We start from the raw sequence: 27,571 nt of genomic DNA on the forward strand, positions 1-27,571 counted from the left end.
TGTTGAGCCCAGAACAAAATATTGACATGGAAAGATTGAATGTTTTGGGAATGCTTTGAATGTCTCAGAATATTTCGGAATGTCTCAGATGAGGTGATCGATTTTTCTCCCGACCAAGGCATTAGCTTTGTCATCAGATTGGCACTAAGTTGGCTGATCTGATAAAAAAAATTATTAGATCCAGACCTGATAAGAAATACCATGTTGTTTTGGATCTTATTGATCCTAATCTTATCCAATTCGGATTCATAGAAGTATATACAGAACAATAGGTGCACAATAAAATATATAACACAAAAATACATCATTTATATATTTTCAATAACATATGGTATAGGATTCTTATTGGATTGGGAGATGGTTGATCTATAACCGATCTAATAAGCACTAAAAAAAAAAAAAAAAAGGCGAAATAGGAACAAAGGGTTAAAATGGTATTAAGCCGTTTCTATTTAAAAACGGTATTAAACCGTTTTACCTTTGCAACCGTTTCTAATCGTGGTTTTAAAATTGAAAAATCGCGGTTTAACGACTTATTCTTTCGAAACGAACTGGACGAAACCTAACATTCATTCAATTTCTAAGGAGAGGAGTCGAGAGAAGGATATCAGGAATGAACATTAAAGCTCATTCAATTTGGATTTCGAGAGACAAAATCTGAACTCATTTGATTTCGATTTCGATTTCGAGAAGGTGTCTTTAGAAGGAGATCGAGAGCAAACCTTGGTCATTCGATTTCGATTTTGAGAAAGAGTCATGAGAAAGAGATCATGAACGAACCCTAAAGCTTTGATTAAGGGTTTCTCACAAACTTCACTCTGATTTTTGTCTCAAGGAACAAACCCTAAAGTTCGAGTAGGAGATCAGGTAGCTTCTCAATCCTCACAAAACCTTATTTATTTTCATTTCAAGAAGGAGATAGGTTTCTACATTATTATCTCGATTTTGAAGCATTTTCTTCATTGTTGTTGGTTCCTTTATTACTTTCTACATTTCTATATGATTGTGCCACAATAATCTATGTATCACATACAATACACCACTACCGATCTTGTTTTATATTTTTTTTCCCAAAATGTTGTAGATCAAGAATTTTCTTCTCAGACCATCAATGGTGAGGCTTTTCATAAAAAAATTCTTCAATTTTTATTATTATTAATGGTTCTGGAATTTTGAGTTGATGGTGTGCAATTTTTATACTAGTTTATGTCCAGTCAGGACTACAATATAACTGTATAAACAAACCATATGAATTTTTTTTTTGATTGTCTTCTTCTCTTCATAGACCGTTGGGTGGCCTTGCAAACTTAAATTGGGTTTTGACCATGAGATGGGGAATGAGTCATATCATTAGAGTAGTGGTGACTGGAAATTGGATATGGTGAACATCTCAAAATTAAAATTGGTTCTATTTGTGAGATGGGGAATGAGGTATACTGTTGGCAAGAATAGGGTTTGACTTTACAATGTTCAAGGAATAGGAAAAGACACTTAACATTCTAAATTGTTGTATCCAAATTTGTTCCAGGCATATGTGCTCGGCAACCCTGTAATAGATGCAAACTTTGAAGGAAACTCAAGAGTCCCATTTGCTTATGGTATGGGGCTTATCTCCAATGAACTTTACGAGGTGAATCAATTTTGTACTCTCACTATATCTATACATTATCAAGGTTGATAGTTCAAACAAGTAAATTAATTATGAGAAAAGTATACATTTATATGCTCTGTTTCCAGTCGACAAAGAAAAATTGTGGCGAAGAGTATGCTAATGTAGATCCAAGTAATGCACTATGTATCAATATCAAGGATATTCAAGCTGAAAGAGAGGTCAGAATGACAAAACTTCTAATTCTTGTGTATTACGATTGTTCTACGTAGTTTTAGTTGGGTTTAATTGATAATTGTAGTAATTTGCATTTATAGTGTACTTCGGGCCTTAATTATGTATGTTATTATGCAGACAATTGATGATAGATCAATGTAGTTAGGAGGGTAAGATTTCTCATGTCTCCTTTACTCCTCCATACATTTGGTGCCAAATATGAGGTAACTTAGAAATCTATCTGTAAAATTGACTTGGTACTCATCAGTTGTATTGTTTGGCCTCCTTAGTACCATGGTGTAGATGGCTGCCTCCACACCCAAAATTTTTTTCATGGTATTTTCACCAGTTTGCCCTCCAGATCCCATCCTCTTGTTCTTAAAGTTGAGGATTAGTTGTACATACTAAGTACTTCAGAAGCCACCTCTTCATTGTCTCCAACCTTAATATGCCACAACTAGGGTGTCCTTGACAACTTGTATGAAAGTGTAGATGATTTGCTTCAATTACCCTTGCCCAACAAGACTTTGGCCACAAATATCACGAGAAATGGGTAGAAGAAATGTTGGATGGATCTCTTAGTTTGTTGGATATTGCACAATGTGAATCATGCTGTGTTAGTCAATCATGCACTTCATTTTTTCCATGTGTCACATTACTGGCTACTGCAAACTCGGTATGGATCAACAACTACCTTGTCCTTTTATTTATGAAATTTATATTTTTCTAATGATTGTGAGATCGTAGTTACAAATTTATATTTTTCTAATGATTGGAACAAGAGTCATGATGATGAGGACCATTTGAGAAGACATTATTTTTCTAATTTCTCTTTCCGATCCCAAGCAACGCATGCTCCAACATCATCTGGATCGATCTTTGAATCATCTAAGACAACAATTTCTTCGGTATATTTGTTTGTATTTTTTGCTAGTTCTGTGTATTATCTTGTTTTCTTTTATTAATTTTCATTTCTTTTTTGCTTCAATTATGGTATAAAAAATAGTTATTTCATTTCAATTTATAAGGGGAAAGCTATAAAGGACAGCTTCCACCATGGAATTTTCAAAAATAAACCACAGACTAATTGCTATAGCTCACTCATCTACATCTTGCTGAACTATATATAAATAGAGCTCTTGAAATTGATCTTAATAACCGGTACAAGCTTGTCACCTTTTTCAGTTTACTTGGATAAATTTTTCTCTACTTACCAAATCAAATCTGCGTGTGTGTGTTTTTTAGTTGTTTCTACGTCGCACTTCGTTTATGAAATTGGACTTATTTAGCTTCTGTTCTCAAGTTGGGAGTTTCTTTTCGTATATTGTAAATTTAATGAAAATTGAAAATTTTAATGAAAATCGAAAATTTTAATGAAAATCCAGGGGTTTTATTCAAGTGGGTATTTCTTATTTATTTATACGAACTCTTTTTTGGTGTAAAGTTATGTTATTTATGATCCATAGTCACATCTGATTGATGGGTACTCATCAATCAGATAAGCATTTTCCAAGGGCTTGCAACCATGAATTTCCATTGCTTGGACTTAAAAGGTCTCTAAAAGCACGAAAAATATAAACCTTATAAGCTCATAGATCAAAAAATATAAATCAAAGGTCTTTCCACTAAGGATAAAACATAAATCAAAAAATATAAACCAAACGTTTTATCCCGTATAAAGCTTTTGAAGCTCCACAGTGCGGATAATTTATACTACCAGGTTGAAATGCACTCTCAACACAAAGAACACAAAAATTAGGAATAGATGTTGGAACTCCATGGAGACTACTATTACCTATACAAGAAATGATCTTCCACATGCCATTCAAACATATTGAATAGCATACCAATGTAAAGCATAGGCTCTGTTATTCCCTAAAATACACCCAACAAAAGTCACAAAGAGACTCAAAGCATGATAGTTAGAAATAATACAATTATAATTCAACTATGAAATTTTAAAGTCAGAGATTACTTTGCAAAAGACATGAAGTCAGCCACAATTAAGTATCCATTGTTTAAAATTTAGTAAAAAACTACACAATACAGTGATCTTGTTTGAGTGGGATTGTCATCCAAAATCATGCCTTTCCTTTTCTGCCCTCTAACTATGAAATTTGGTCAGACTTGTTTGGTCCTTTTAGACAGCTTAACCAAATTTTATGTTCTTGTATTATAATATGTGGTAAAGCAAAAGTGAGTAGGATTCTGCAGCCCAATGATCTAATTGAATACGAAAGTGATTAGGTGAAGGCTTGTAGACCCCAGATTTTTGGGATAAGGTTTTGATAAAAATCTGTACGCATTAATGATACATTTTATTTTCGTATTCTTTTAGTTTGTGGCATTGGTCCTCACATCGTAAATTGTCCTTCGCTCAAATTCAATTTCGTGAGACATTGTTTTGGTCATCTGCATCGTACACCATAGCATCAAGCTTGAACTTTGAACCAAAGTTATTTTCTCTGTTCTTCTGATTTAGTCTTAATTTTTGATCTCTTCCCATTGTTCTCTTGGCAAATTTAGAAGACATTATTAATAATGGCAAAACTGTTATCTTTGTAGAAAATAGATCAATGGAGGGGAGATTTCCTTGTTTAACAAGATGTGCTCTCTTTCTTTTGTCATCCAAGACAAATTCTTGGGTTTCTTCTCCATCTGATCTCCTTTTAGGATTGTAGATAGTACAAAACAAACTTATACATGTGGATGTGTAGTGTTGTGTTGCATGGAAAAATATAGGGAGGCCGCTTCTAGTTGCACAAGGGGGATATGAAGGTTGCGGGTTTGGAGGGAAAGCAAGTTGACCCATTGGCATGCATAGACAATTTGCTTTGATCATATCGAAGGTGATGGCTTCCTAGGGTCACCATCAAGGGCAATCAAACTTGCATGTGACCTGACTTTGGAAATCAGAGGGGAGTAAGCCACATCGTCTGCCATGTAGAAGATTGTTAATGTCTCCAAAGCAGCATGATGAGTACCTCAGTGAGCATTGTAGTGATACCTCGAATTGCCATTATGAGTGATTTGTGAAATGGACTGGTCTTGGTTATGAGCATGCTACATGGGAGTTAGAGAATGCATCATTTTTGAGGTCACCGGAGGCTTTGACACTCATAAGGGACTATGAATGTCGTTGCGAGAAGGCAAAAAGAGAATCTGACCCTAGAGACGCAAATAAGGTGCTCCTCATCACATGATGAAAACTGAAAATAATATTTTTCTTGATCTTTACAATCATTGACCTTTTTAAGCATTTCTCAATCTTTAAATGATTTCTCTCTAGACCACGGAATGTGTAATGGTATGACATCTCTTCTACACATATTCTCACTTTATAGAAATGTACTTTGTAAAATTGTGAGTTCTTGATATTTATTCCAAATTTGAATCATAGATTTATATATGAGACTAGATTGATCTACCCAGTATTGACGGATCTGGTTGGGCTAGTTTATTCACAAATGTGAGTTTCATGCTTTTAGTGGGAAGGGGTATTTGCACCACAAGGTTATCATTTGCATTTTAGACCTTAGTTTCTTTTGGTGTAAACCTTTTAATGATTTCAACGGCCTCTTAATTTTCAGGTAGGAAATTGTAAGGAAAGCATGTAAGGTTTTATGAGGGATTCGCCGCTTTATTTATTTTTTAGTTTTATTTTCTTTTCTGCCATTAGGTCTCATCGATTCCTTTTGTTTTGTTTACTTTTGATTAATGAATTTTATGTCAATCTAAAAGACATGTGATGGATTGTTGTTGGTTGCCTGTCTCTAGACCTCTAATCTTTCTTAGTGTAAACCTTTACTAAATTTGTTATCATATCTATTTTGCCCATTTGTCAGTGCTTTCCAATGCTTTTTTTTGTTATTCTTGATCTCAATCTCTTCCATTATTGGGGATGCTTATTGAAACCAACATATCTCATTCACTTTTTTGCTGTTTTAGACTACTTACAATGATGGATAAAATCTTTTACCAGGCTAAAATGATCTTACTTTTTGGTTATTCTTGATCTCAATCTCTTCCATTATAGGGACTTGTTCCATGAGGCTCTATGAGTCATGGATAGAATACCAGAATAGTTCTCCCATTGGATGCTTCTCTTTGAGCAGGCAAACAAAAGCTTCTATAGTATCCTTAGTAACTTGATTTATTATTACTAGCTAGATGGTGAGATTTAAACTTTTATGGTGAGATACCACGTGTTCGTGGTATTTTTTTTTTCCCGGTAATCACACTACAAAAAAATTGCAAAATTGGTACAGTCGTTTATGTTCGTTTTCCCGGACATCACACTACAACCTACACTTTTAGCAGTCCTAATGTCTCCTTGTGGATTTCCTTGTTATTGTTCAATTGTGAAGGTACCTCCAATATCAAGGCCACTTCCAAAACATGGCGCCTTTGTTTGGGTACAAGAACGAAGTTTTGGGCAAGGGATTTGGTCTATAAGGTTTAAGGTTTTTTAACTTTATCTCAGCTCTTTTGCAAGATTTACTGTTCAATGATTTTTTTTTCTTTCCTATCGGCGGTGATTGTTATTTTAAGGATGATTGGCAAATTCCATCTTCACTGTTCTTCCCTTCTTACATGCAAGGAGGTCAAGGGCCGCCACCTATGGTACAAGAGTGCTTCCAGAGTATTATTAGTCAGCTATTTTAGCATGTAAGATTTTCTTAATTTCTTTTGGATGAATCGTGAAATTCTTTTTAGTAGTTTTTTGGTTATTAATTGAGCTGAATTCTTAGAGAATAATACGTTGTGGAGGAGCCGTTGACGATGACATGGGGAACATTATTGTTGCTGGGCTTCTCCATCTCGATGCCATTGATCCTAACAAGGTTTTTTTTTCAATTTTTTTTTACTGTTTTTACTTAACTGTTTATTAGTAATTTACTTTTTCGTTTATGTTAATGGTTGGGTTTGGATCATTTTGCGGTAGGATTTGGAAATTGAATTGGATTAGAAACATTATTTCTAGGGATTTTAATAATTCATGAAGCGAATGGTATATTTGAGCATTTAAAGTTAGAGTAATTTACACTTTTTAATGGTTGTCTTGTTCTTTGCCTTATCAATTATTGTGGTGAGCAATAGCATTAATTCGTTTTATGTTCATATCAAAGCTAATAATAATAATAAGAAGAAGAAGAAGAAGAAGGAGAAGAGTAAGTGTTAATGGCATTTCAGCCGCTCTTAAACCTCTAGATCTAAATGAGGATATGAAAGACAAGTCTTAACTGATGCTCGAACCGAGGCAACTCTTCTTCTCTCTTCTCTAATCCTCAACATTTGATGATTCCATGTTTCTATTTCATTTCTAATTAATTTATATGTTTTTTTTATAAATTCTTCTGTGGTGGCAATTTTTACAAATCTTTGATACCTCTGTTGGCATAATAGGTGAATAAAATTTACTTTTCGATTTAGAATTTAGAAAACAAAAAGCAATACTTTTATAACCAAATTTTATGAAAGTTTAGAGAAGACTTATTAATTATTTATAAACATTTGCTTTATCCCCTAATCTCTGGTCGTTTTGAAAATTTTTCACAGGAAGGACTCTTGTCGACTGCTATTGAACTTCCAAAACAGAGCTTTACGAGTGTTTGGAACTTGTAATGTATATATGGTAATGTAGGGAAGAAGTGATGGGTAGGTTTCTTGTTTTGGGGGGGGGGGGGGGTGGTGATTCTATTTTGTAATTTTGTAAATTATGATTAATTGTAACTATTTTTGTTTATAAATGAATGTGATAGAAAACCTCAACGCTCTCTATTTGTGTCTATTTTGACCGCTGTTAATAGTGGGGTAGAAAAAAAAATTTAATTAATTTCTTTTAAAAAGTTTAGATATCGATTTATGACCACTTTTGACATCGGTTTGTAATCAATGTCTAAAGTCTCAAACATGGGACATCAGTCTTATAGACATCGGATTTTAAATCGATGTCTAAGTTGTCATTTTTTGGACTAGTGCTTTCAAATTTGGAACGGTTTAAAACCGTTCCACATTCCGAGATCTGGAACGGTTTTTAACTGTTCCAAATCCTGAAATATAGAACGGCTTCCATCCGTTTAAACTCATTAACGACGCCTTGATTAGAGACGGTTTGCAAACCATTTCATACTAGCTTAAGAATGGCTCCTAATTTCCATATTTGTTGTAGTGAAGTTTCAAAATCAGATGCTTCTCAGATCAGAATTCAATTCCTTGATCCAGATCCAGAACTAGTGTTGTAGCATCATAACAAATAGGATGTTGGGTCTAATTAGGTTAATTGACACCCCTAATCCTGGCCACTAAGTCAACTTAGAAATGAATGTGATCTGCCTGGGTCATCTAGAAAATATGTTGAGCATGTTTTTCATTTTCATTTTTCGAAGCCAAGATATTTCACAAGTTTCGAAGAATACAATATACCATGCAAAATCAAACTTTTCTAATCGAAATTGCATGGTCCACCCACAAAAGGCCATTCCATTATTATATATAAAAAATTGACCTTGGAACCCGTGATTTCTTCTTTTTAACTTCCCTTTTGTCCTTGTTGAGCTCATCTTCTGAAGACACGAGTACTGTGGAGGCATCAGAATCACTTAAACCCTCATCATCATCCTCCATGACTCACTCAAAATGTTCCTCAATCAATGAGGCATGCTTCTTGAAAGATGCATGATGCAAGGACTGATACTCTTGAGAGAACTCATCAACTTCAAAGTCCTGAACAAGAAACCAAACAACAAACATGATTTAGTAGAAAGTGTAAGTAATAAAAAAAATTGACACAAAAATAGGGTACATGACAACAACTGATTACACCTTTGGGGTGATGCAAAATAAAACACTTCCTCATTCATATGTCATGCACATTCTTACCATTTCCACAAAAAATCAGCCCATTTTGAAACTTCCAACTCCATCAAAAATGGTTTACAAATAATTGACAGTCAAAGATTCTTCAACTTGTAAAGTGGAGTTAGAAGTTTCAGAATGAGCTAATTTTTCATGAGAATAGTCTATAACTCATATAGGACGAAACACGTTGGCAAAAATATTTGGCCCTTAAACGGTCCCCTATATATATATATATAGGTGTAGTGTTTGGAAAGGGATTATGAAAGTAAGCAAGGATTTCGAGAGAAGGATTAGGTTTAAAGCAGGTGTAGGAAACAAAATCAGATTCTAGAAAGATATTTGGTACGACACAGCGTCTCTGGCAACTTAATTTTCATCTTTGTATGCATGTTTTATTAAGAAGAATCGCTCAATCCAAGAGTGCTTGATTCGCAACGAGTTCAGTCCTACTTGGGATTTGGGATTCAAGAGAAACTTTAACGATTGGGAACTAACTAAGGTTACATTTTTCCCTGATCTCTTGCATACATTTCATCTCTACGAAAGTGATCAGGATAGGTGGGAATGGATAAGGGCTAAGGATTTAAGATTCTCTGTTAAGTCCTTCCATAAGTGGCTCACTCCTTTTGCTGACGTGCCATATCGGGTTCCATCTTTTGGTCCAAGTCAGTTCCCTCTAAAATCTTCTTTTTTATTTGATTAGCTTCCCTTAGAAGGATTCTTACGATAGATAACTTGATTGCTCGGGGTTGGATCACTCCCAATTGTTGTCCCCTTTGTTTGAGGGAAGGGGAATCTGTAGATCATATTTTAAGTCACTACTCATTTTCTTATAACATTTGGTTAACTTTCCTTGGTCTATTCCATATTAATTGGTTCTTTCCTCGTAAGTTCTCTTCATTGTTAGAAGAGTGGACCAGTAATGCCTTTCACACCAAAAAACATTTCCTGTGGGCTATGCTTCCCTCTACTATTACGTGGGAAATTTGGAATGAAAGAAATAACAAGGTGTTCAATAGTAAGGTTAGAAGCTCCCATGCAGGTTTCTTGGAGATCTTGGGTTATTTATATCTTTGGTCTAAACAAAACATAAAGTTAGCGGGATTTTCTTTTGATGGCTTTGTTTTTAGATGGAACTCCTTATGTAATTACTAGTGTTGTTTGTTTCTTTTCTTTGCTTTTCTCTGTGAGGCTTTCTCGGCCCCTTTGTATTCTATATTTTCTCTTTTCAATACATTATACTTATCAAATATATATATATATATATGGATCAAGATCAAGAGGCCAACATGTTTTGTCCCATATAGGTTAGAAGTTTAGGAATGTGTTGTCTTTTTGTGAGGATGGTCTCTACTCCAATTTACAAGTTGAAGAATCGTGGGCCATCCAATTTTTTGTAAACCACTTTTTTATACGTAAAGCGAAGGTGTGAAGGTGGGTTCAAGGGGGTTTTGAAGTTTGAATATAGAACGTGGGAAAACATTCCACACATCATCAACTTAGCTAACATGGCACTTCAAAGAAGTCATATCACCACATCAAATTTTTGTAACACACCAGCAAAAATATTTAAAATATCGAAGGGGTGGGGAATGGGGATGACCTTTTTTGTTTCTTCATCATTCACGCCATTCCCTTCTCTTAGACTAGAGAGGGTGGGAGGGAGAGAGTATACAAAAGTACATCAATTGGTGTCAGTGTTATATAAAAAAGTTGATATGGAATAAAAGCTCTCTACATTTATGTGACGTTTCAAGATTCTTGTTACCAATACTATAGTTAAAATAGTCACTGGTGGCATTATTAATTCATCAAACAGACTTCATAACATGTGTAAATAATAAATTAATGCCTAGATTAGAAACATTTCCGAATGATCGATCGATTGGGTACCTTGTTTGTAAACATCACCGCAAAACGTTCATCTTACGCCACCTCACCGCTTAGTCCTTTCTTTTTCTTAGATGATTTCTTCTTTGCATCAGCATTGGCATCATCAACATCTTTCACTTCACCTTCTACAGCTTCTTCATTTTCAAGAAGACAAGCGGCAAGAACACGATTAACTTTAGGTAATTTCCTCTTGATCTACAGAAAATCAAAAGAAGGATGAGATGAGTATCAAACCTGTATCAAAAATGTTAAAATACTAACTAATTGAAGGAGAGAAGCTAGCAGAATCAAAGAAGAGAAGATAGATATATCTGACCGTAATTCGAGAAGCACGTTCTGCCTCCAGCTTCTCTTGTTTCCACTGCTCTACATAACCATCATACGCAAATGGATCTACTAACGATTTTGCCTGCAACAGTGGATAAGGAATCATGATATCCAACAGAATCAATAAGCCACAAGTTGTACGGAAAGATTCAAAGTATTACTCCTCGTTTTATCTTTAAGAAAAATTTGAAACGCTAAATATAATTGACCGGGTTCCATTTCCAAAAAAATATAATGCTTCGTAGAAGATAGATGTTTAAGATAAGAAGACAGTATTACCTTTTTATACAACCGATGATCTATAAAGAAGCCGTGCATGTACGCTCTTAGAAGATTAGTGCCAATCAAATTTGTCAAGTTCAACCGCTCAAGGTCTTCTTTAGTCAAGAATTTGAAATCATCATAAATAGTTGTTTGTGCACCCTCCTCCATTTCTTCCTGTAATAATATAATTTTTTTTTTAAATTAACAGAGGGGTGATTAATAAAATATGAACCAAATGGAAAGGAAGTAAGAATATTAAGATGTATAATTTTATTAAAAGAACAGATAAAATCTCATTAAATACTCATACCATTAAGTTTTCCAGATATGAGCACCACTTTGGGGCAGGTCCTAAAGCAGGTATGAAGTAAGACGGTATCGGGCTAGAGTCCAGAGCCAACAACATCAATCCACTCTCACGAAACACACATACATAAAGAAATCAGATGTTCAGAAAAGAAAATACTCGGCTATATTAGCAATTAGTCGGCAGCCCCAACATTCTTACTTGCCCAAGCCTAGCAAAAGTATCAAACACTAGCAAGAGAACTCTCTGTAATTTTGACTATGCCACGTTACGCACAAAATCAATGCTACTAGAGCAAAAGTAATGCAAGCATTGGAATAATAGAAATGTAAGAATTGGTATCCAATAACCAATCTCTTTCTTCAGATCATTTAACTGCACACATTTTCAAGATATATGCATTAAACAAACACAATGGATTAACTCTTTCAAATCAGAGGAATGGTGAAGATTATTAGATAAAGTGGTTCTTAAGGGAGCAATTACAGGATGGTAAAAACATGTATGAATAAATTGGTCTTTGTTGGATAAGCTATTTTAACCGATTTATTGTCAGTCAATGATTCTTCAAGTACTACGTCATATTGCATTTTTCATGACGTCATAATTACGTTAAAAAGGACTGCTAAAAGCTGTCGTTTAACCATCATTTTTACAGAATCACCGACAATAATAAGTAAGAGTTGGGGTTCCAATAGTCACTCTAAAAAAAACCCGTTCTTCTACTTCTTCTCCAATCCAAGAGAGAGAAAAGTCACACTGTCTCTTGTCCTCACTCTCTCTCTCTCTCTCTCTCTTTATTTCTCGTCACTCTCTCTTAAAAACTCTCGAGCATACTCCCTTTGTGCCAACTTTCTCTCCCTCTCTCTCTTTGTCACTCTCTCTCTTTCTCTCTCTTGCACGCATTCTCTCCCCACAGCATGCCAGATCTTGGGCTTGTGAACTCGCTTCCCAAATTTGTCTCAAATCTACAAATCTTAATCAGATCTCGTGTTTGCGTGCGAGCGCACACACACACACTTTCTCTCTCTTCGCAGCTTCCCAGACCTAGGGTTTGCGCACTCTCTCCTTCCATAGATTCCTAAATCTAGGGTTCACAAAAATCACAAGTCAAAAATGAAAAAAACTCAAAAATTAGGGTCTATGTTCTTCTATTGGAACTCAAGATTAATCGCATCTCTCACTGTTCTTTGATTTAATCAAAGAAGAACAAAACAACTTTTTCGATTTCTCTGTTCAGGTATGGTTTTACTCTTTTTATCTTTTGTTCCAACTTTCGAGATTTGAGATTTTGAGATTCTTTGATCACATGAGGTTTCTACATTAGTGGATCAAATTACTTTAAGGTTGTTGAATGATTTGAGTATTTTTTTTGGTAATTAGGGTTCGATTGGTCTTGTTATGGTTTGTTGAGATTTGGTAATTAGGAAAATTGAAACTTGGACCAGATACCCAATTGAAGGTGATTTTTTTTTCAAAAAATTATTTCAATTTATCTTAGTTGAGCTAAAATTATTTTGTTTTTTTGTTTTTCCTATTTTGGGAGTTCTAGATTATACAAAAAAATGTTGGTAGGAAATATCCTTTTTTACCTGATTTATTATGCTCTTCAAGTGCTCAAAGAAGATTTTGTCTGAATGCATTTATATTTGATTCCAAGATTTGATATACTTTTCCACATTGGCATTAACTTAGCCTCTTGTCGCATAGAGTACGTTTGGCACTCAAGCTAATCCCCTAATATAGCTTCAGCCAAGAGTCCAAGGAGTTCCTTTGATTTCACTAAGGCACTCACATACTCAACAAAATGCTCACACACTTAGAAAGGGGGATCCACCATAGGTGTGAAGAGGGAAAAAAGGATTGAGTATGTTTAGTTCATAGTTCTGTTCATGTCTTCAAGATGTATGTTGTCTATGTGAAGGTATGTATGTTTAGGAGAACTACATGCTTTTGTCCTTTGCAGGTATGCCAAAGAGGTACTTCAAAAGGAAATGCTATTGGCATGCTTATTATGCTTTTGTCTTTTGGTTGAATGTTTGCTTCTTGCATTGCACTGTTTACACATTCATAGGTCAAATGAGGCATCTATTTCCCCAACACCATAGAGTTAGTAAGTGTGGTAAGGTACTGAAGTGTTGTAACTAATCATGTTCTCTTAAAAAACTAATACTGGAACCTAAAACACTAAAGTAGATATGGTAAAGCCTGAAACATGAGGAGTTGCAGTCTAGGAAACTATGTTGACAACAACTAGAACCTTTGGGAAGTTCTAATATGTGGACCAGCAATGCAAGCCTAAAGTTCAACAATGGCAAGGTTCATTATTTGTGGGATTTGCTGACAATTTTCAACAGAATTATTTGTTGATCATGAAAGACCATAATATTATATCTAAACAAAATTTCTGACATATCTATCCTTATTAACTCAGTTGGCACTCATGGCTGAATTTCCTCTCAATTGCGGAGTCAGTATTTTCTTCTCTAAAATTACCTAAAATATAGTTTCATATGTTAGTGTTTGAACTGGATGTAATGCTTAATTCATGCATAATATTACTAAAATAATTAGGCTTTTTTCGTGATTTCTGCGTATTTATGGAATTGGGCTTGATTTTTTATGCCAACTTATTCACCAATGTTAATCACTAAGATTGATAGATATATTTCATTCCAATATGTAGTTTCTGAATTATAATTGGATTTTCTATTTTTTATTTTGGAGCAAAGATTTTAACTAGTTTTTATCCCTGTAAATAATCTGAGAACTTACTCTTATCTTCTCATTTGACTAGGAAATTACCTCAAAGTTCTATAATGCTTTAAAACAAGCATTCCCGAATATCAAAATAATCTCAAATTGTAATGGGTATTCTTGCCCATTAGATCATCCCACTGATCTATATGACTATCATGTAAGAAATAAGAACATTAACATCAACACCTCTTGTATGTAAGTATAGGGTCATGTGGCCATAACATTGTCTAACTCTCTAATTACCTGTAGATTTACACATCTGCTAAGAACTTGTTTTCTATGACTCATCAATTTGATCATACATCACACACTAGTCCAAAGGTATGATTCCGTTGGTTTTTTTTTGACTTAAAATTTGGCTCTATATTAATGGTTATAAATTATCCTTCCACTTAATACATGTCTAGGCTTCTGTGAGTGAGTATGCTGTAATGGGAAATGATGCTGGCACCAGAAGTCTTTTAGCAGTGCTAGCAGAAGTTGGGTTCCTTATTGGGCTGAAAAGGAACAGGTTTGCTTACTCCCACTTTAGAAAACATATGTTCTGAATTAGCTTCTGAACAGGTTTGAAGAGAAAGGCTTCCATTCTTCGGAGCCTAGTCACTGCTATATTTTTCATAATAATTTCACTCAATTCACTTGTGCAAAGTCAATATTTAAGAGAGATTTTATTAGCACACCAAATTTTGCTAACGCCAATCCAATTCATATGTAAATCGCCAAAGAATTAGGCACATCTTGGGGGGCGTTAGCAAAAGTTGGTGTGGCACTAGAAGTTCTCGTATTTAACCACACTTAAAGAAGTTCGTATGTTTTCAGTTTGAAACTTGTAAGCTTCAAATTACCCACTAAAATTATTTGTCTTCATAGATCTCTTATTCAACTTTGGACCTTTGGTCTCTGGTTACTAACAATGGTTGCATTTTCTCTTCTAATACTGCAATATTGATGAGATGGCCAGCTATGCACCACTTTTTGTGAATGTCAATGATCGGCGGTATATTTCTCACAGTTTTCTCTAAGAACTATGAACTCCCTCATATGGGGAGTCATATTATCACAACTCTTATGTATCCCTAGGAGTAAAGATCTACAGTTTTAGCACATGTCACGTCAGGGAGTTGATTGAGTATGCCACATGGAGGAGTCATGTTATCACGACTCTTATCTTTAAATTTCAAGTAATGTTTATTGAAATTATATTTCACTTTTACATCGCCCCTTTACTGCTCTTGTCCATGACTTTCAGTATATGCAGAAATAAATTATACTTTATACATTCATCAAGTTCACTATATGTTTTTTTTTGTTTTTTGTTGAAAAGTATATTTTACTTTTTTAAGTTCTAGCAAAATGGACTTAATTTTCTGTGTATGTTTCTTTATTTGATTCATTAACACTGAAGAAATAGTTTTTGCTTCTTCTATTCTTGTATTTTTCTATTTAGATATTGTTTGTTTCTTAAGTTTATTATGATCCTAAATAGTTTTGAAAAAAAAAAAAATGAAATAATAGAGAAACTCAATACAAAATTTGCATTTGTGAGTTGTGACAATATTCTAGGAGATATGCTATAGGCATCCCAACTTGAAATCCAAATGTGTTGAGTTGACTTGGATGAGTTTTAAAATCATTATATTACTTATTAGATGGGGCTATATGTCACGTTATTAATTGTCTGGGCAATACCAAACCACAAGGAGGAGCCAAGATTTTATCTATGTAATGTGGGGCAACTATGACTCCAAAATGTCCCCGACTATTATTTGATTTTCAAGAACTTTATTGATTTAATATTGCTAGTTGGCCAGTTATCATTGTCAATATTTATTAGTTACTTGTAAATGGATTTTGTAACTACTTTCCTGATGGTTATCATTGTCAAGATTTGCTTGGTTTAATCTTGTGGACTTGGTTGGTTCAGAGAGGTAAAGGCTTTGAGTTTTCAAAATGGTATTTGTTTTTGAAGATTGAAGTTTGTGAAGATCTTATTTTCTCTATTTCAATAACAAAAGTAAGCAATAGTATCTTTTGTATATAAGTATAACTCTTGTAACTGAACTTCCTTGTCATCTAGCTTCTATTTGTAATTGTGTAAAGGTGTATTTATATGCATTGTCATGGACTTCAAATGTGGTATAGTGTCTAGGATGAGTCCAATGTTTTAAAGTCCATTTAAAATTATGTATGGAACTGATGTTTATATATCAATATGTGGTTTGTAACAGTTAATTGTATTAATTGATGTGTTATAAAGAAAAGTTAATGTAGCAATATAAATTTTTTTTTTCCATCCATGGCAAAGGTGTCTTGTTGGACAGTGACAGGAGAGAGGCAAGCACTTGCATTTGGAGTTTATACCTAAAAACCATACTAAGGCAAGACATCACATTTTTCGACAAAGAAACAACAACAGGAGAAGTCGTAGGAAGGATGTTTGGGGATACCATTCTCATTCAAGCTACTATGGGTGAAAAGGTAAGAATTTTACTTGCAAAACATGACACAAATAAGCTAGACATGTCCATGTTATGTTCACTATATATGTCAAACTTTTCCTTTTAATAGGTTGGGAAGTTCATTCAACTCATGTCAACTTTCATTGGTGGTTTCCTGGTCGCATTCACTCGACGCTGGGCTATGATACTTGTCATGTTATCATGCATTCCTCCACTTGTGAACGTTGGTGGCATTTTGTCTATTTTCATGTCAAGGATGACTAGCCGTGGACAAATCGCATATGTCGAAGCTGGAAATATAATAGAACAAACAATCGAATCTATTAGAACGGAAAGGCACTATTTATAATGTTGTAGAAATCAAAAATTTTTATTAGTGTTGTTGATACTGATATATCCTTCTTGTATGTCGAAATACAAGGTTGCATCCTTTACAGGGGAAAGAGTAGCCATTGAAAGATACAACAAATCACTTCAAATTGCATATGCTAGCACACTTAAACAAGGTTTGGCAACTGGCATAGGACTTGGTGTTGGTTTAGTAATCATATTTGGAAGTTATGGACTAGCTGTGTGGTACGGTTCAAAGTTGATCATCGAGAAAGGTTACAATGGTGGACAAGTTATTAACGTTATAATGTATGTCATGGCGGGTGGAATGTAAGCATGAAATATCAATTACCAAGCATATACACTCGTCTCCTAGGTAAGCATTTTAAACATAAGTAAATTTATTTTCAGGAGGCACATAAGCACATGTGACAGCTTGGATTTATAGAAAGATTAATACATCTATGTACTTTATTCCTTTCCTTAAACTTGATATTCTCTCATCTTTTGCCTATAATATAGTTTTGGTTTTGTCTTGACTTTGGTTCAGGCCTTCCTTCAATCAAATTCATGGTGTAAGTAAGGGAAAATACACTATTGGTCTTGGGCAAGACTGCATGGCATTTTGTACTAATTTGGAAGATGTTTTTTCAATGAGGTTTGAACTCTCTATTTGATCCCTGATGTTCTTTTACTGCCAATAGTTTCTTTGCAATTCTTTGAGGGATAAAGGTTGTGATAAACATTTGTTTATTCTTATAACTCTAGAAGCATAGAATTCTGTAGTAGGCAGGGCATACTCCTAATTTAGGTTTGCATTTGAATCCTCTTAATTTTTCAAGAAATTCATGCATAGTTTGACATGAGACTACATGCAAATTTTGAAGGGGTTGTTTCTCTATCTTCAACTTATTTACACATCAACAGTGTTCTGAAGAGTTTTTATTGACAAATGCTCCATCTCTCTCTCTCTCATCCAGTTTGACAACTGTTACTACCCTTCTTGAAAAGTATGGGGTTGACCCAAACAAATTGGTTGCCTTGAAGTAGGTAGTGAGACTGTTATAGACAAGAGCAAGTCCATAAAGACCTTCCTGATGCAAATCTTTGAGGTATTATTCCAATTACTCTGGAGGAGCATGCCTTTTCTCAATTGAAATTAGAACCAAATTTCATTTTTTTTCCCTTATGACATGAGTGGTCTAGAAATCCAAGCGCTCCACCCTACTATAAAAATATGTACTACTACTTATTGAGCCGACTGACTGATTACCCAGAATTAGAAGAATTAAACTTGAGACATATTGCACCCAATGCAACTATCATACCACTAAAACTTATTTGAATTTTGTTAAAAACTTGGTTTCGCACATTTTGTTATTTTCGTTCTACTGTTCTTAACTTTATATTCTATGCTTTGCTGACGTCTTCTGCTCTCACCTTAATGTAAAACAAGCAAGAATCTGGTAATACCGACATTGAAGGAGTTGACTCAACAAATGCATGTTGTGAATTGGGTGGAGAATAGTTCTTGGGATGGGCGCTATGGACTTGTTGTGTGCACAGATAGTGTGATAGGGCCTTTTCTTTATGACATTTGCAATTTACCTTCCAGTGGAACTGATCATAAAAAGTCACAAGTTCTTTGTATGCTTTAAGAGGTCACGATCTTAACATAATCCGATAGCCTGAAGAGTATCTGGCTGTAGTGAATTTGCTCGGCTCTGTCAACAGGAACTCTTAGTGTTTAGTTTTGATAAATGCTAAACTCGTTTTCATGTTCAAAATGTCCTATTTTCTAACTAGTTATCTTCTTTAATTAGGTCTATGCAGAATGACCAGCCCGGCCTACTGGAGGGGCAGCTGCTATTGCTATGTTAATAGGTCCAGACGCACCAATTACATTGGAAAGCAAATTTAGAGGGTCACACATGTCTCATGTCTGATTTTTACAAGTCTAACCTTGCAAGTGAATGCCTGGTTATCTTTCATGTATTTTTTATTTTCTGTTTCATGCATTTATGATATTAATAATAGTAGTAGTAATAAAAATAGAAGCAAATGAGGTTTCAATAATTTTAAGGTGAGAAATTAGTTTTTCATCAGGATTTTGGCAGATTTTGGTGGCAGTGTTTTTGTATTTCAGAAAAATGATTTTTTAATGACCTATTTTTTTCAATTTATAAATTAAGAATTTTTTTTTTTTTTTTATATTATAAAGCAAGAAAAACGACTGTCTATGATTGTCTTTCATTTACGACTGTTTAAGACAGTCGTTTTTTTCGATTGTCAAAGACAGTCATTGTTGCCAACTGTTTTAGTCTGTCATAATTTAAAAACCACTCATTTTAAAACGACCCCTTTTCCGATTGTAAGAGCAGTCGTTTTTAACGCATTATGACGTAGTGAACTTTGTAAACCACTTTTGATGGGGTTAGAAGTTTCAGAATGGGCTGATTTTTTCTTGGGATGATCACCTTTCCATGGAGATCATCTTCAAAAAAAATGAGCCTATTTCAAAACTTATAACCCAATAGGACAATTGGTTGTCGACTGGATTATCAAATAAGGATTGTCACCAAATCCCTATTTTTGACTAGAATTATTTTCTAGAGAAGATGTCCAATAGCCACTTAATCTCATAAAATCAGTTCTAACATGCTTTCTTACTGCCAAGTCACTTTGAAACTTGAAAACATTCCACAGATAACCTTGTCACCCTCTATAATAAATAACACATAAAATTAATATAAAAATAGTTATGCAGGAAAATTTTCTGATTTTCACAAACTGTTGAAACATGGCATCCTACAACAATATGTTTTATTAGTGATCAACTTAGGTCACTCAGAATTAAGAGTTTGGTGCCCTTTGATGTCCAATATTGGACTTCCATACCTGTAAGAATGGTAATGGTTGCAAAAAGCAACTAGTCAGAACTAAGCCAAAGAAAATGAGACTTAATCTTATGCACAACTACTAGATTTCTAGAAACATTAAGCAAATCATAAAAGATACTCACATGTGATCCTTCACTCGAATAAGATAAGAAGAGCGCAAATCATAGATCAATGCCTGCATATTTAATGGCAAGAATGAGAACGTAGGTTACAGTAGAAGTGATAATATTGATTGTTATACCCAATTTACATGTGTAAATAGTCCTACCCAACATTTAATTTTTTTTCTTCTTAAATTAATTTTACTTTTTTTTTTTTTAAATGGGTGACCTGTGCAACATCTTTAATTCAACTATTCAATGACAATAAATTCTCAAGCACCGGTTAACAAAGGTTGTGAATTTCAAATCACTGGTAGAAATATCATTCTGATAAATTTTCTTAAAAAGATAGTTTCTATTGGCACCCTAACTTCTACTTGTTACACCCTAATTAAAATTAAAAAAATAAATCAATGGTTGAGAATAAGTCAAAGTTGGGGTACCTATAGAAACCCTCAATTATTTTTGTTTAGATTTCTAATTGCTAGATTTAGGATTTTATATGAGCTTAATTCTAATTGTAAACCACTGTTGAAGTTGTTTGAATGTGACATAATGCTTTGTAACGTTGAGAAAATAATAACTTGAACCAATGTTTCATAATGTTTGAATGGTGTGTTTTAATCTTTAATTAAGGTGTGATAATTAATTTAAGAAATTGTGGTGTAATAAGTAAAAGTTGGGGTGTGAATAGCAGCTCTATAACAAAAATCTACTTCACATTATGGGTTTTTTCCGAAATTTACCTACTAAATTACATTTATACCATCGTTGTCATCAAAGCCTTACCCCAAAACCCAAAACATGTTGAGATAAGGATGACAAAATAAACAATTATACAAATAATTACAATATTTATAATCAACAACAAATTAACCAAAAAGGATTTTATGAAAAAAAATTACAAAGGTTGAGATAAAATGATAGAGTTCAAAACCACATAGGATTTTACATTGTGAGAATGATGTGCCATCATACCTTTCCAGCACTACTTCCAACAGCCATGAGGAAACCCCCCCATCTTCATCAAATCCTAATGCAATAACCTCCTAGAAAATCCAGCATTCATAGTAAGAGAGCTTACTAAGACCAAAGAAACAAATATAGAAGAATTTGCAATAAATAGTGAAAATAACCATAAGGGAAGTTTCGAGTGCAAGCCATTGTTGCCTAAACCAAGGATAAGAAATCAATGTCTATATATTTGTATTTTTCTTGTTTAGCTGAGGAATATTGGACTTCGATAGTTTGTCAATGATATCTAGCTTTTTAGATGCCTTATAATTGGGTTGAGAAACCAATCTATATAATAAAACACAACTATAAAGACCACTATACTATAGTTTTGTAAGGGATAAATATTCCATTCAGTTACAATTTTGTGGGATTAATTATTTCATCCAGTTACATCTATTGCATTTTTTTTTTGTGCGGGGCCACTCACTTTACTGCCTTTTTTTTTCATCTCTTCAACTTTATTGTCTTTCCTCTCCTACCCCTTCTGTTCTTTTTTTTAATAATATCCCTTCAATTTTATTATTTTTCCTCTTTTACCCCCTTTTCAAAATACCCCCCAACTTTACTATATTTCCCCTTTAGCCCACTTTGTCATCTTTCCTCATCTCCCCCTTTATTAATAATACTACTCCAACTTCATTATTTTTCCATTGTTAACCACCTTAAACCTAAACATTTTTTAACAATACCTCTCCAACTTAATCATTTTTCCACTTTTACCTCACTTAACCTTAAAAAGGATGACTGTGCCAAAGGCATAGGCAAAGTCTAGTTCTCATAAATCCATCTCCATGTACTTGCACCCAAAAACCCTAAATAACTCAGAAGAATGCAAGAGCAGCACCAGATAAATGTCACCAGCAGGTGCAACAGCATTAAAGCCTACCAGCTGAAGATTTCATTCTCAAGTCAAAGCATTCAACAGCACCATCCTCACCCCCACAAGCAACTAGTCCATGAAGTTTACTGAATTCAAAAGGAAAATTGCATCAACCTCTAAATAACCATATAACTATCATTTTAGTGCTAAATTTCAGATTAATGAAGAAAAAGAATAGAATAGGTCGAAAATAGAATAGCAGTAATATTCTCAACCACCTTCGAGAAACTACAGTTAATGCTGGGGATTGAGTGAGAGAGGGAGAAAACAACCCTGTGAATTAGAAAGGTGTCAGAATTCACTGAACCAGTACAAAAAATTGATTTTGAAAAGTGTCCGCATTTAAAATTCAATAGGTAGTAAGACAGAATAAAATAACAATGGCCACATACCAATCGCAACATAGTGGAAAAGTCAGTAACGACGTAGTGCTTCAAATAATATACCAAGATTTTCTTCCAGATAAAGTTAATAAACACAATTCTTTATAAGTCATTATCTAAAAGAGAGAAAACCTTGTTTATTGATAGGGAGGGGGCTCATAAAAAATCTATTATATAAGATACCAACTAAGACTAAATTGTTTAGCCATTTTAGTGAATCTACTACATCATGCACAAATTGAGGCAGGTGGAAGTTAAGAAAATAATTGTGTCATTACAATCTCTAATTATGTGGGTTAAGTCCAAAAACAGCATCACTAGTTCCATATCCAATGTGGCCTTACATTGAGATTGTATTATATCAATGTATCACTATCACAAGATCAAAGTTACTATGTACATAATACAAGGGGTATGTGCAGTTGACTAATACTGAGCTATCTCTTTTTTCTGAGCCACTACTTTTTAAGGAGAGCTGCTATTGGCACCCCAACTTTTACTTATTATACCCCAATTAAAAATAAATGAATGGACGAGAATAAGTAAAAGTTGGGGTGCGAATAGAAACTCTTGTTTTGTTTAACTAAATTTCTATTGTTTGGGTTTAGGTTTTTATTTTAGCCTAATCATAATGGTAAACAACTATTCAAATTGTTTGAATGAGTGTTATAATGTTGAGATTGTAATTTGAGCCAAACCTCTGTAATGTTTGAAAATAGTGATTTAACCTTTAATTTGCGAGTGAAATAATTTAAGAAATTGGGGTGTAATAATTAAAAGTTGGGGTGTCAATAGTAGCTCTCTTTATACATCATATATGCAGTATGTTCTCCACCACCAAACACTACGTAATAAGTATTTTGAGTCTCCACGTTCTCAAATAATCAACCAATACAAAGATAAAACATGGATTGCTAAATGAAGAAAAGATAGGCATTTTTGATGACCTAATTACAATAGTAGATAAAAAAAGAAGTGTTTAAAAGATCAAGGATTGTTGGTGCATTGCCATGTTAACAAATGTTTCTTAGCACGATCATCTATTCATTGTTTAGTTTATGGAGATTAGCAACATTATATGTACGTATATTGGACATACACACGATATAGCAACTACTGATGCATGAGGTTTTCAACCATCAAAAAATAATATATTTAGGTTTTGTTGAAAATATATATATAATGAGTCAAACCTGATCCAAATTAATTATATACAGATCTGAAGAAGAGATAGCACAAAGTAAGTCACAAGACCATCAATCATATGCCATATCCCTTCCCATCCTGTTAAATAGATCATAAGTCAAATAAATCTCCAATGTGGACACGTGATTTATTTAATTTTGAATATATCAATCACTTTGGGGGATTTTGAAGTCACCACCATTCATTTTGGAAAAGGATGTGAATGGTCACTCGGATTACATTTTTTGAAAAATATGTTATTTTTGGCATTTTAGTGATTCTCGTATGGATATGACTCATTTGATCAAACTTTTGATTCTAGGTAAGGGGATCCATTTTATGGAGTAGGGAAGGTGTTAGGTACCCTAGTCCATCCACCGTTGGTGGTAACCTCGAACTCGGTCCATTTTAAAAATAAAGAAAAAAAAATTGGAAAAATCCGACATGTATCCTCGAAGATGAAGGACTTGGATATTGGTTCAAATCGTTGAGGGCACCCTTATTAAAAAAAGGGACCCCTTTAATGATTCAAACAATTTGTGGTGTGTATATGTAAGTGTATAGAGGGGAAAAAAGTAGAAGAGGGAAGTAGGAAGGAGAGAAGGGGGTGATCCTTGTCCAAAGCTCACCTTGTTCTTCTTAACCTTCTTTGACTTTCTTCAAAGGCTGAGTCTTATTTGACTTTCCGGACTTGCTTGAAAGAGTTGATAGTTGAGAGAAAACTGAGAGTTGAGTATTGAGGGTTGAGAATTGAGGTGAGTTGAGAGTTTGAGAGTTAAGAGTGGAGATATGAGTTGTGAGTTGAGATTAGAGGGTTGAGTATGATAGTGAGAGAGAGTGATTTTTCTTATGAGATTTGGGGGTGTTTTTTTTAGGAGATGAGCGGGATATTTATAGGGGTTTAGAGGATACTTTAGGGATATAATGGGGTGAAATGTTGGAATAGTAGAGAATGGCATGAGTTTTGAAGGTGGGGGTATGAAATTTAGAATTAGGATGAGGCAACTTGTGTAATGAAGGTAAATAAGTGATTTTTGACCCAAATGATTTGGATCCTTCCTAACCCATTTAGGTGGAGTGTTTGGTGAGGTGAGATAATGAGTGTTTAAGATAGTGGTTGTGATTGAATGATGTTTGGTTCAAGAGAATAGAGGGTGTAAGGGGGTGGTTGGGAAGGTGAGGAAGATGGTGACATGTGGTAAGATGTGTGGAGATTAGGGGTTTAAATTTAATTGATAGGAGAGAATAAGTGTTTGATTTGAGAGGAGGGATGTAGGTTTAGGTTGTAGAGATGGTAGATTAGGGGAATGTGATGGTTGGTTAGTAGGGAGTTATGATAGTAGGTTAGGGGCGTGTGGGTTGATGTGATTTTTTTAGAGAAAAAATAATAGGGTAGTTAATTTTTTAAAAAGTTGACGGGAGTTGGTGGTTTGATGAGGGATGTGAGATGGGATAATGACATGTGTCATTTTTTATGAAAAAGTGATGATTGATTTAATATGGGTGGTGGTTTATAGGTTAGGGTTATGGGTTGGATATGCATTGGATGTGGGTTTGGGCTTAGTAATGTTGGACTTAGATTTTAGGATGATTTTTGAGTTTTAGGAATTAGTTAAGATCATTTTGGATTGGATTTTTTATGATGGGTAGGTTTTAGAGTTTAGGTAAAATGGTGTTAAATTTAGGTTAGGGGGTAAGATGAAATATATACTTTGTGTGTATCGCGGGTTGGTGGGTCTTAGATTGGTTTAGGGTATTTGATTCGGGAGCAGAGCGGTGAATATTATGGAGGGTAGTGGGTTTCCCAAGTCTCATTTTTTAATTTTATTCATTTTTTGAAATCATTTGATTGATCAGAATGTCAGGTGTTGGCAAATTGGGCTTTTTAGGTCCGTTGGTAAATTTTATTGAAAATTGGGTGTTTTTAATTTTGAGAGCGAAGCGATGAAGGTGGGAAAGTGATGGGTATCCCAATTCTTTTTGGGTAGCCCACTAGACCTTTTAGGGGGTCTTAGGAGCCTCGATTCGATCAAAATGTCACTTTTCAATGATTTGGGCCTTTGAGGCCCTTTAGCATATTTTGTTGAAAAACTGTAGTTTTTAGGACCCTTTCGAGTATGGGCCCTTTCAAATTGTGGTGTCTACAACTATCCTTCTTTGCAGGAATTGCATGCAAACAACTGCAAAGAATAGACTAAACCCCTATTTGCATGAGCCAAAAACTTTGTAAAACATAACTTCGAATTACCGATTAAATTGATGACTATTGTAGAAAATGGCTACTCAAGCACGGGGTCTAACAAAATTTTGCTTTATTAATTCCTTGATCTTGATGGCGCGGAGCTCGTATGAGATCTTGGATTTGATGAAAATTTGATGAGTATTAAAATCTGAATATTTCTTCAATCGTGTTTTGATAAATTGGAGTTGAGTGCAACTCAAAAGGTTTTTGAAGTTTTTTGGATTTTTTTTTAAATGCACCCCAAGTCGTTTTTTCTCAAACAAAAAAAAAAAACACAAGGCAATGATGACGTATGGTACGTTATTGACTTCTTTACTTTATTTCTTTTCCCATCTAAAATCCACTCTTCATTGCCTTCTTTTGTTAATCTTACTTTATTTCTACTATAAGTTAACCCTCTCAATTCATGTATTGTCCATTGTAATGACGCATTTGATCCTTTCAACGGTGCAATCAATAAAGTTGTTAACAGTTGCCACAGATCCAAGATGGAGTTTTGTTGTTGGAGTCGAATCAACCAATATCTGAAGGTAGAAGGGCTACATAATCTGAGTCACCCCCATTTAGAACCACATTTATTGCAACAATATCAACAGGAGTATAAACTATGGAAGAGCCTGTTGTATTAGTGCTACTCTCTTGCAATATCAACATGTTATTCTGGTTGGAATTTTGAGTATTTACTTGTAGTAGAGATACACAATTACCAGGATCTTGGCTATTAGCAATGTGTGTCATTTCTTTAATACCACAACCATTAGAAAAGATATCTCATTCATCACGAGAATTCTCATTTCGGATGAAATCAAAAACTCCCTTTGGTGGAACGGAAGCAGTTGCACTTAGCACAATACCAGGAAGTTGAACTGGTGATGAGACTGTCGTTGTTCTTCTCACCGGAATTAATATTAATCTTACTTTTACCTTACTTGTGGGGCAAGTAGAGGATCGAACTCAAGAGAACGGAGGAATAGAATTAAGCTAAGAGGATAAAATTCAAATTAACTAAAAGGAATTAAAATTGTTTTTCTTTGTATTTTTGAACTTATAAGAAGATGTAAAATTACTAGAAAATGAACTAACGTAAATGATGTTAAAAGCAAGTAAACTTATGAAATTAAAGCACCATTGGAGGTGGATCTACCTAGAACATGTTGATGAGTAATTCCTAATCTCTAGCCTCTTTATAACTCAATGTAAGGACTTAGTGTTAGCTCCTTAGATCGAAAAGTTTTACAAATTAAATCAAATGAGGGTACATAAATAAAATAGAATTCTTTGAAAACTTTCTACTACCAATTATCTAGTTTAAACATATTTTATCTTGATCTAATCTAAGTATAAAGTATCTATATTAAGAATAACAGGTGCAAGAATCTTAAAGAGAACTCATAAGCATTTTAAATAAAAGAAAGACATAAAACTAGAAACAACATAAGAACTTGCTTTAGGTTTTTCCATTCTCCAATGGAGGGAAACTTAGCCTAATATCATTGCAAGAGAGGAAAGATAAGAGATGAAAGAACTTTTCTTCATTTCATGGAGAAACTTACAAAATATTTTTCTTCTACTTCTTACAAGAGTATTTAGCCAAAAAGAAAATAACTAAAAGATAAAAATATAAAAAATAAGAGAATAGGCTAAGAACCTTAGATTAAAGGAGTCTTGGATTAGATAACCAAGAGGGGCCCTTTCTCTAAAGATTGAGACTCTATTTATAGAGAAAAATGTGTGTAGAAGAATCTAAAAGTAACCTCCACTTTTATTTACACAAAAAGATAAAAGAGGAGAATATGAGTTAAGGATTAGGACATTCCAAAGTGGGTCCAAATACTTT

The 27,571-nt window shown here is 34.1% G+C and overlaps 2 protein-coding genes, 1 long non-coding RNA gene and 1 pseudogene across 18 annotated transcripts in view; 2 read left to right on the forward strand and 2 right to left on the reverse strand.

The window, feature by feature from the left end:
- Positions 1 to 26,472, reverse strand: part of LOC147394399 (uncharacterized) — an 85,423-nt pseudogene extending 58,951 nt beyond the window's left edge. Inside the window, exons 1-5 of the transcript XR_015181311.1 lie at positions 26,253 to 26,472; positions 22,143 to 22,197; positions 21,889 to 22,010; positions 21,006 to 21,076; positions 20,049 to 20,101 (exon numbers count right to left, since the gene is read on the reverse strand). The product of XR_015181311.1 is annotated as an uncharacterized LOC147394399 (transcript). The remainder of the gene's footprint in view (positions 1 to 20,048; positions 20,102 to 21,005; positions 21,077 to 21,888; positions 22,011 to 22,142; positions 22,198 to 26,252) is intronic.
- On the forward strand, positions 429 to 7,508 carry LOC147394402 (uncharacterized). 7 transcript variants are annotated; one of them, XR_015181365.1, is made up of 8 exons: positions 432 to 867; positions 1,529 to 1,630; positions 1,738 to 1,830; positions 5,862 to 6,056; positions 6,193 to 6,281; positions 6,377 to 6,493; positions 6,577 to 6,669; positions 7,385 to 7,500. XR_015181365.1 is itself a non-coding variant. In XM_086453488.1 (7 exons), exons 2-6 carry the CDS (start codon positions 1,601 to 1,603, stop codon positions 6,581 to 6,583), a joined length of 336 nt encoding a protein of 111 aa, XP_086309614.1. In that variant the 5' UTR covers positions 435 to 867; positions 1,529 to 1,600; the 3' UTR covers positions 6,584 to 6,669; positions 7,385 to 7,500. The 7 variants fall into 7 exon arrangements, 3 of the variants coding, with proteins under 3 accessions (XP_086309614.1, XP_086309613.1, XP_086309611.1); XR_015181363.1 differs by lacking the exon at positions 5,862 to 6,056 and adding an exon at positions 1,964 to 5,010 and having other exon boundaries at positions 433 to 867; XR_015181364.1 differs by lacking the exon at positions 5,862 to 6,056 and adding an exon at positions 4,543 to 5,010 and having other exon boundaries at positions 440 to 867.
- On the reverse strand, positions 10,585 to 11,772 carry LOC147394403 (uncharacterized). Its single transcript, XM_086453484.1, has 3 exons — positions 11,186 to 11,772; positions 10,896 to 10,988; positions 10,585 to 10,774 (listed from the first exon to the last, which is right to left on the reverse strand). Exons 1-3 carry the CDS (start codon positions 11,336 to 11,338, stop codon positions 10,613 to 10,615), a joined length of 408 nt encoding a protein of 135 aa, XP_086309610.1. The 5' UTR covers positions 11,339 to 11,772; the 3' UTR covers positions 10,585 to 10,612.
- On the forward strand, positions 12,184 to 19,087 carry LOC147394404 (uncharacterized). 9 transcript variants are annotated; one of them, XR_015181368.1, is made up of 6 exons: positions 12,184 to 12,717; positions 14,487 to 14,558; positions 14,645 to 16,715; positions 16,806 to 17,402; positions 17,577 to 17,684; positions 18,850 to 19,087. It is a non-coding gene; the product is annotated as an uncharacterized LOC147394404 (long non-coding RNA). The 9 variants fall into 9 exon arrangements; XR_015181374.1 differs by lacking the exon at positions 14,487 to 14,558 and having other exon boundaries at positions 12,216 to 12,717; positions 14,645 to 14,748; positions 16,543 to 16,715; XR_015181371.1 differs by lacking the exon at positions 12,184 to 12,717 and adding an exon at positions 12,736 to 14,394.
- Positions 26,473 to 27,571: the final 1,099 nt, after the last annotated feature.

Source organism: Akebia trifoliata, chromosome 9, assembly GCF_017979445.1.
Source record: "Akebia trifoliata isolate Shusen 1 chromosome 9, ASM1797944v1, whole genome shotgun sequence".
Lineage (NCBI taxonomy): Eukaryota > Viridiplantae > Streptophyta > Magnoliopsida > Ranunculales > Lardizabalaceae > Akebia > Akebia trifoliata.

Excerpts from the sequence above, each read along its gene's own strand:
- LOC147394402 (XM_086453487.1), top strand. The coding sequence starts at position 1,557 with ATGCAAACTTTGAAGGAAACTCAAGAGTCCCATTTGCTTATGGTATGG. Across the intron at positions 1,631-4,922 it reads TCTCCAATGAACTTTACGAG|GTCACCGGAGGCTTTGACAC; the intron begins GTGAATCAATTT and ends ATCATTTTTGAG. Across the intron at positions 5,011-6,192 it reads ACCCTAGAGACGCAAATAAG|GTACCTCCAATATCAAGGCC; the intron begins GTGCTCCTCATC and ends TCAATTGTGAAG.
- LOC147394403 (XM_086453484.1), bottom strand. The coding sequence starts at position 11,338 with ATGGAGGAGGGTGCACAAACAACTATTTATGATGATTTCAAATTCTTG. Across the intron at positions 10,989-11,185 it reads ATCATCGGTTGTATAAAAAG|GCAAAATCGTTAGTAGATCC; the intron begins GTAATACTGTCT and ends CCACTGTTGCAG. Across the intron at positions 10,775-10,895 it reads AACGTGCTTCTCGAATTACG|ATCAAGAGGAAATTACCTAA; the intron begins GTCAGATATATC and ends GATTTTCTGTAG.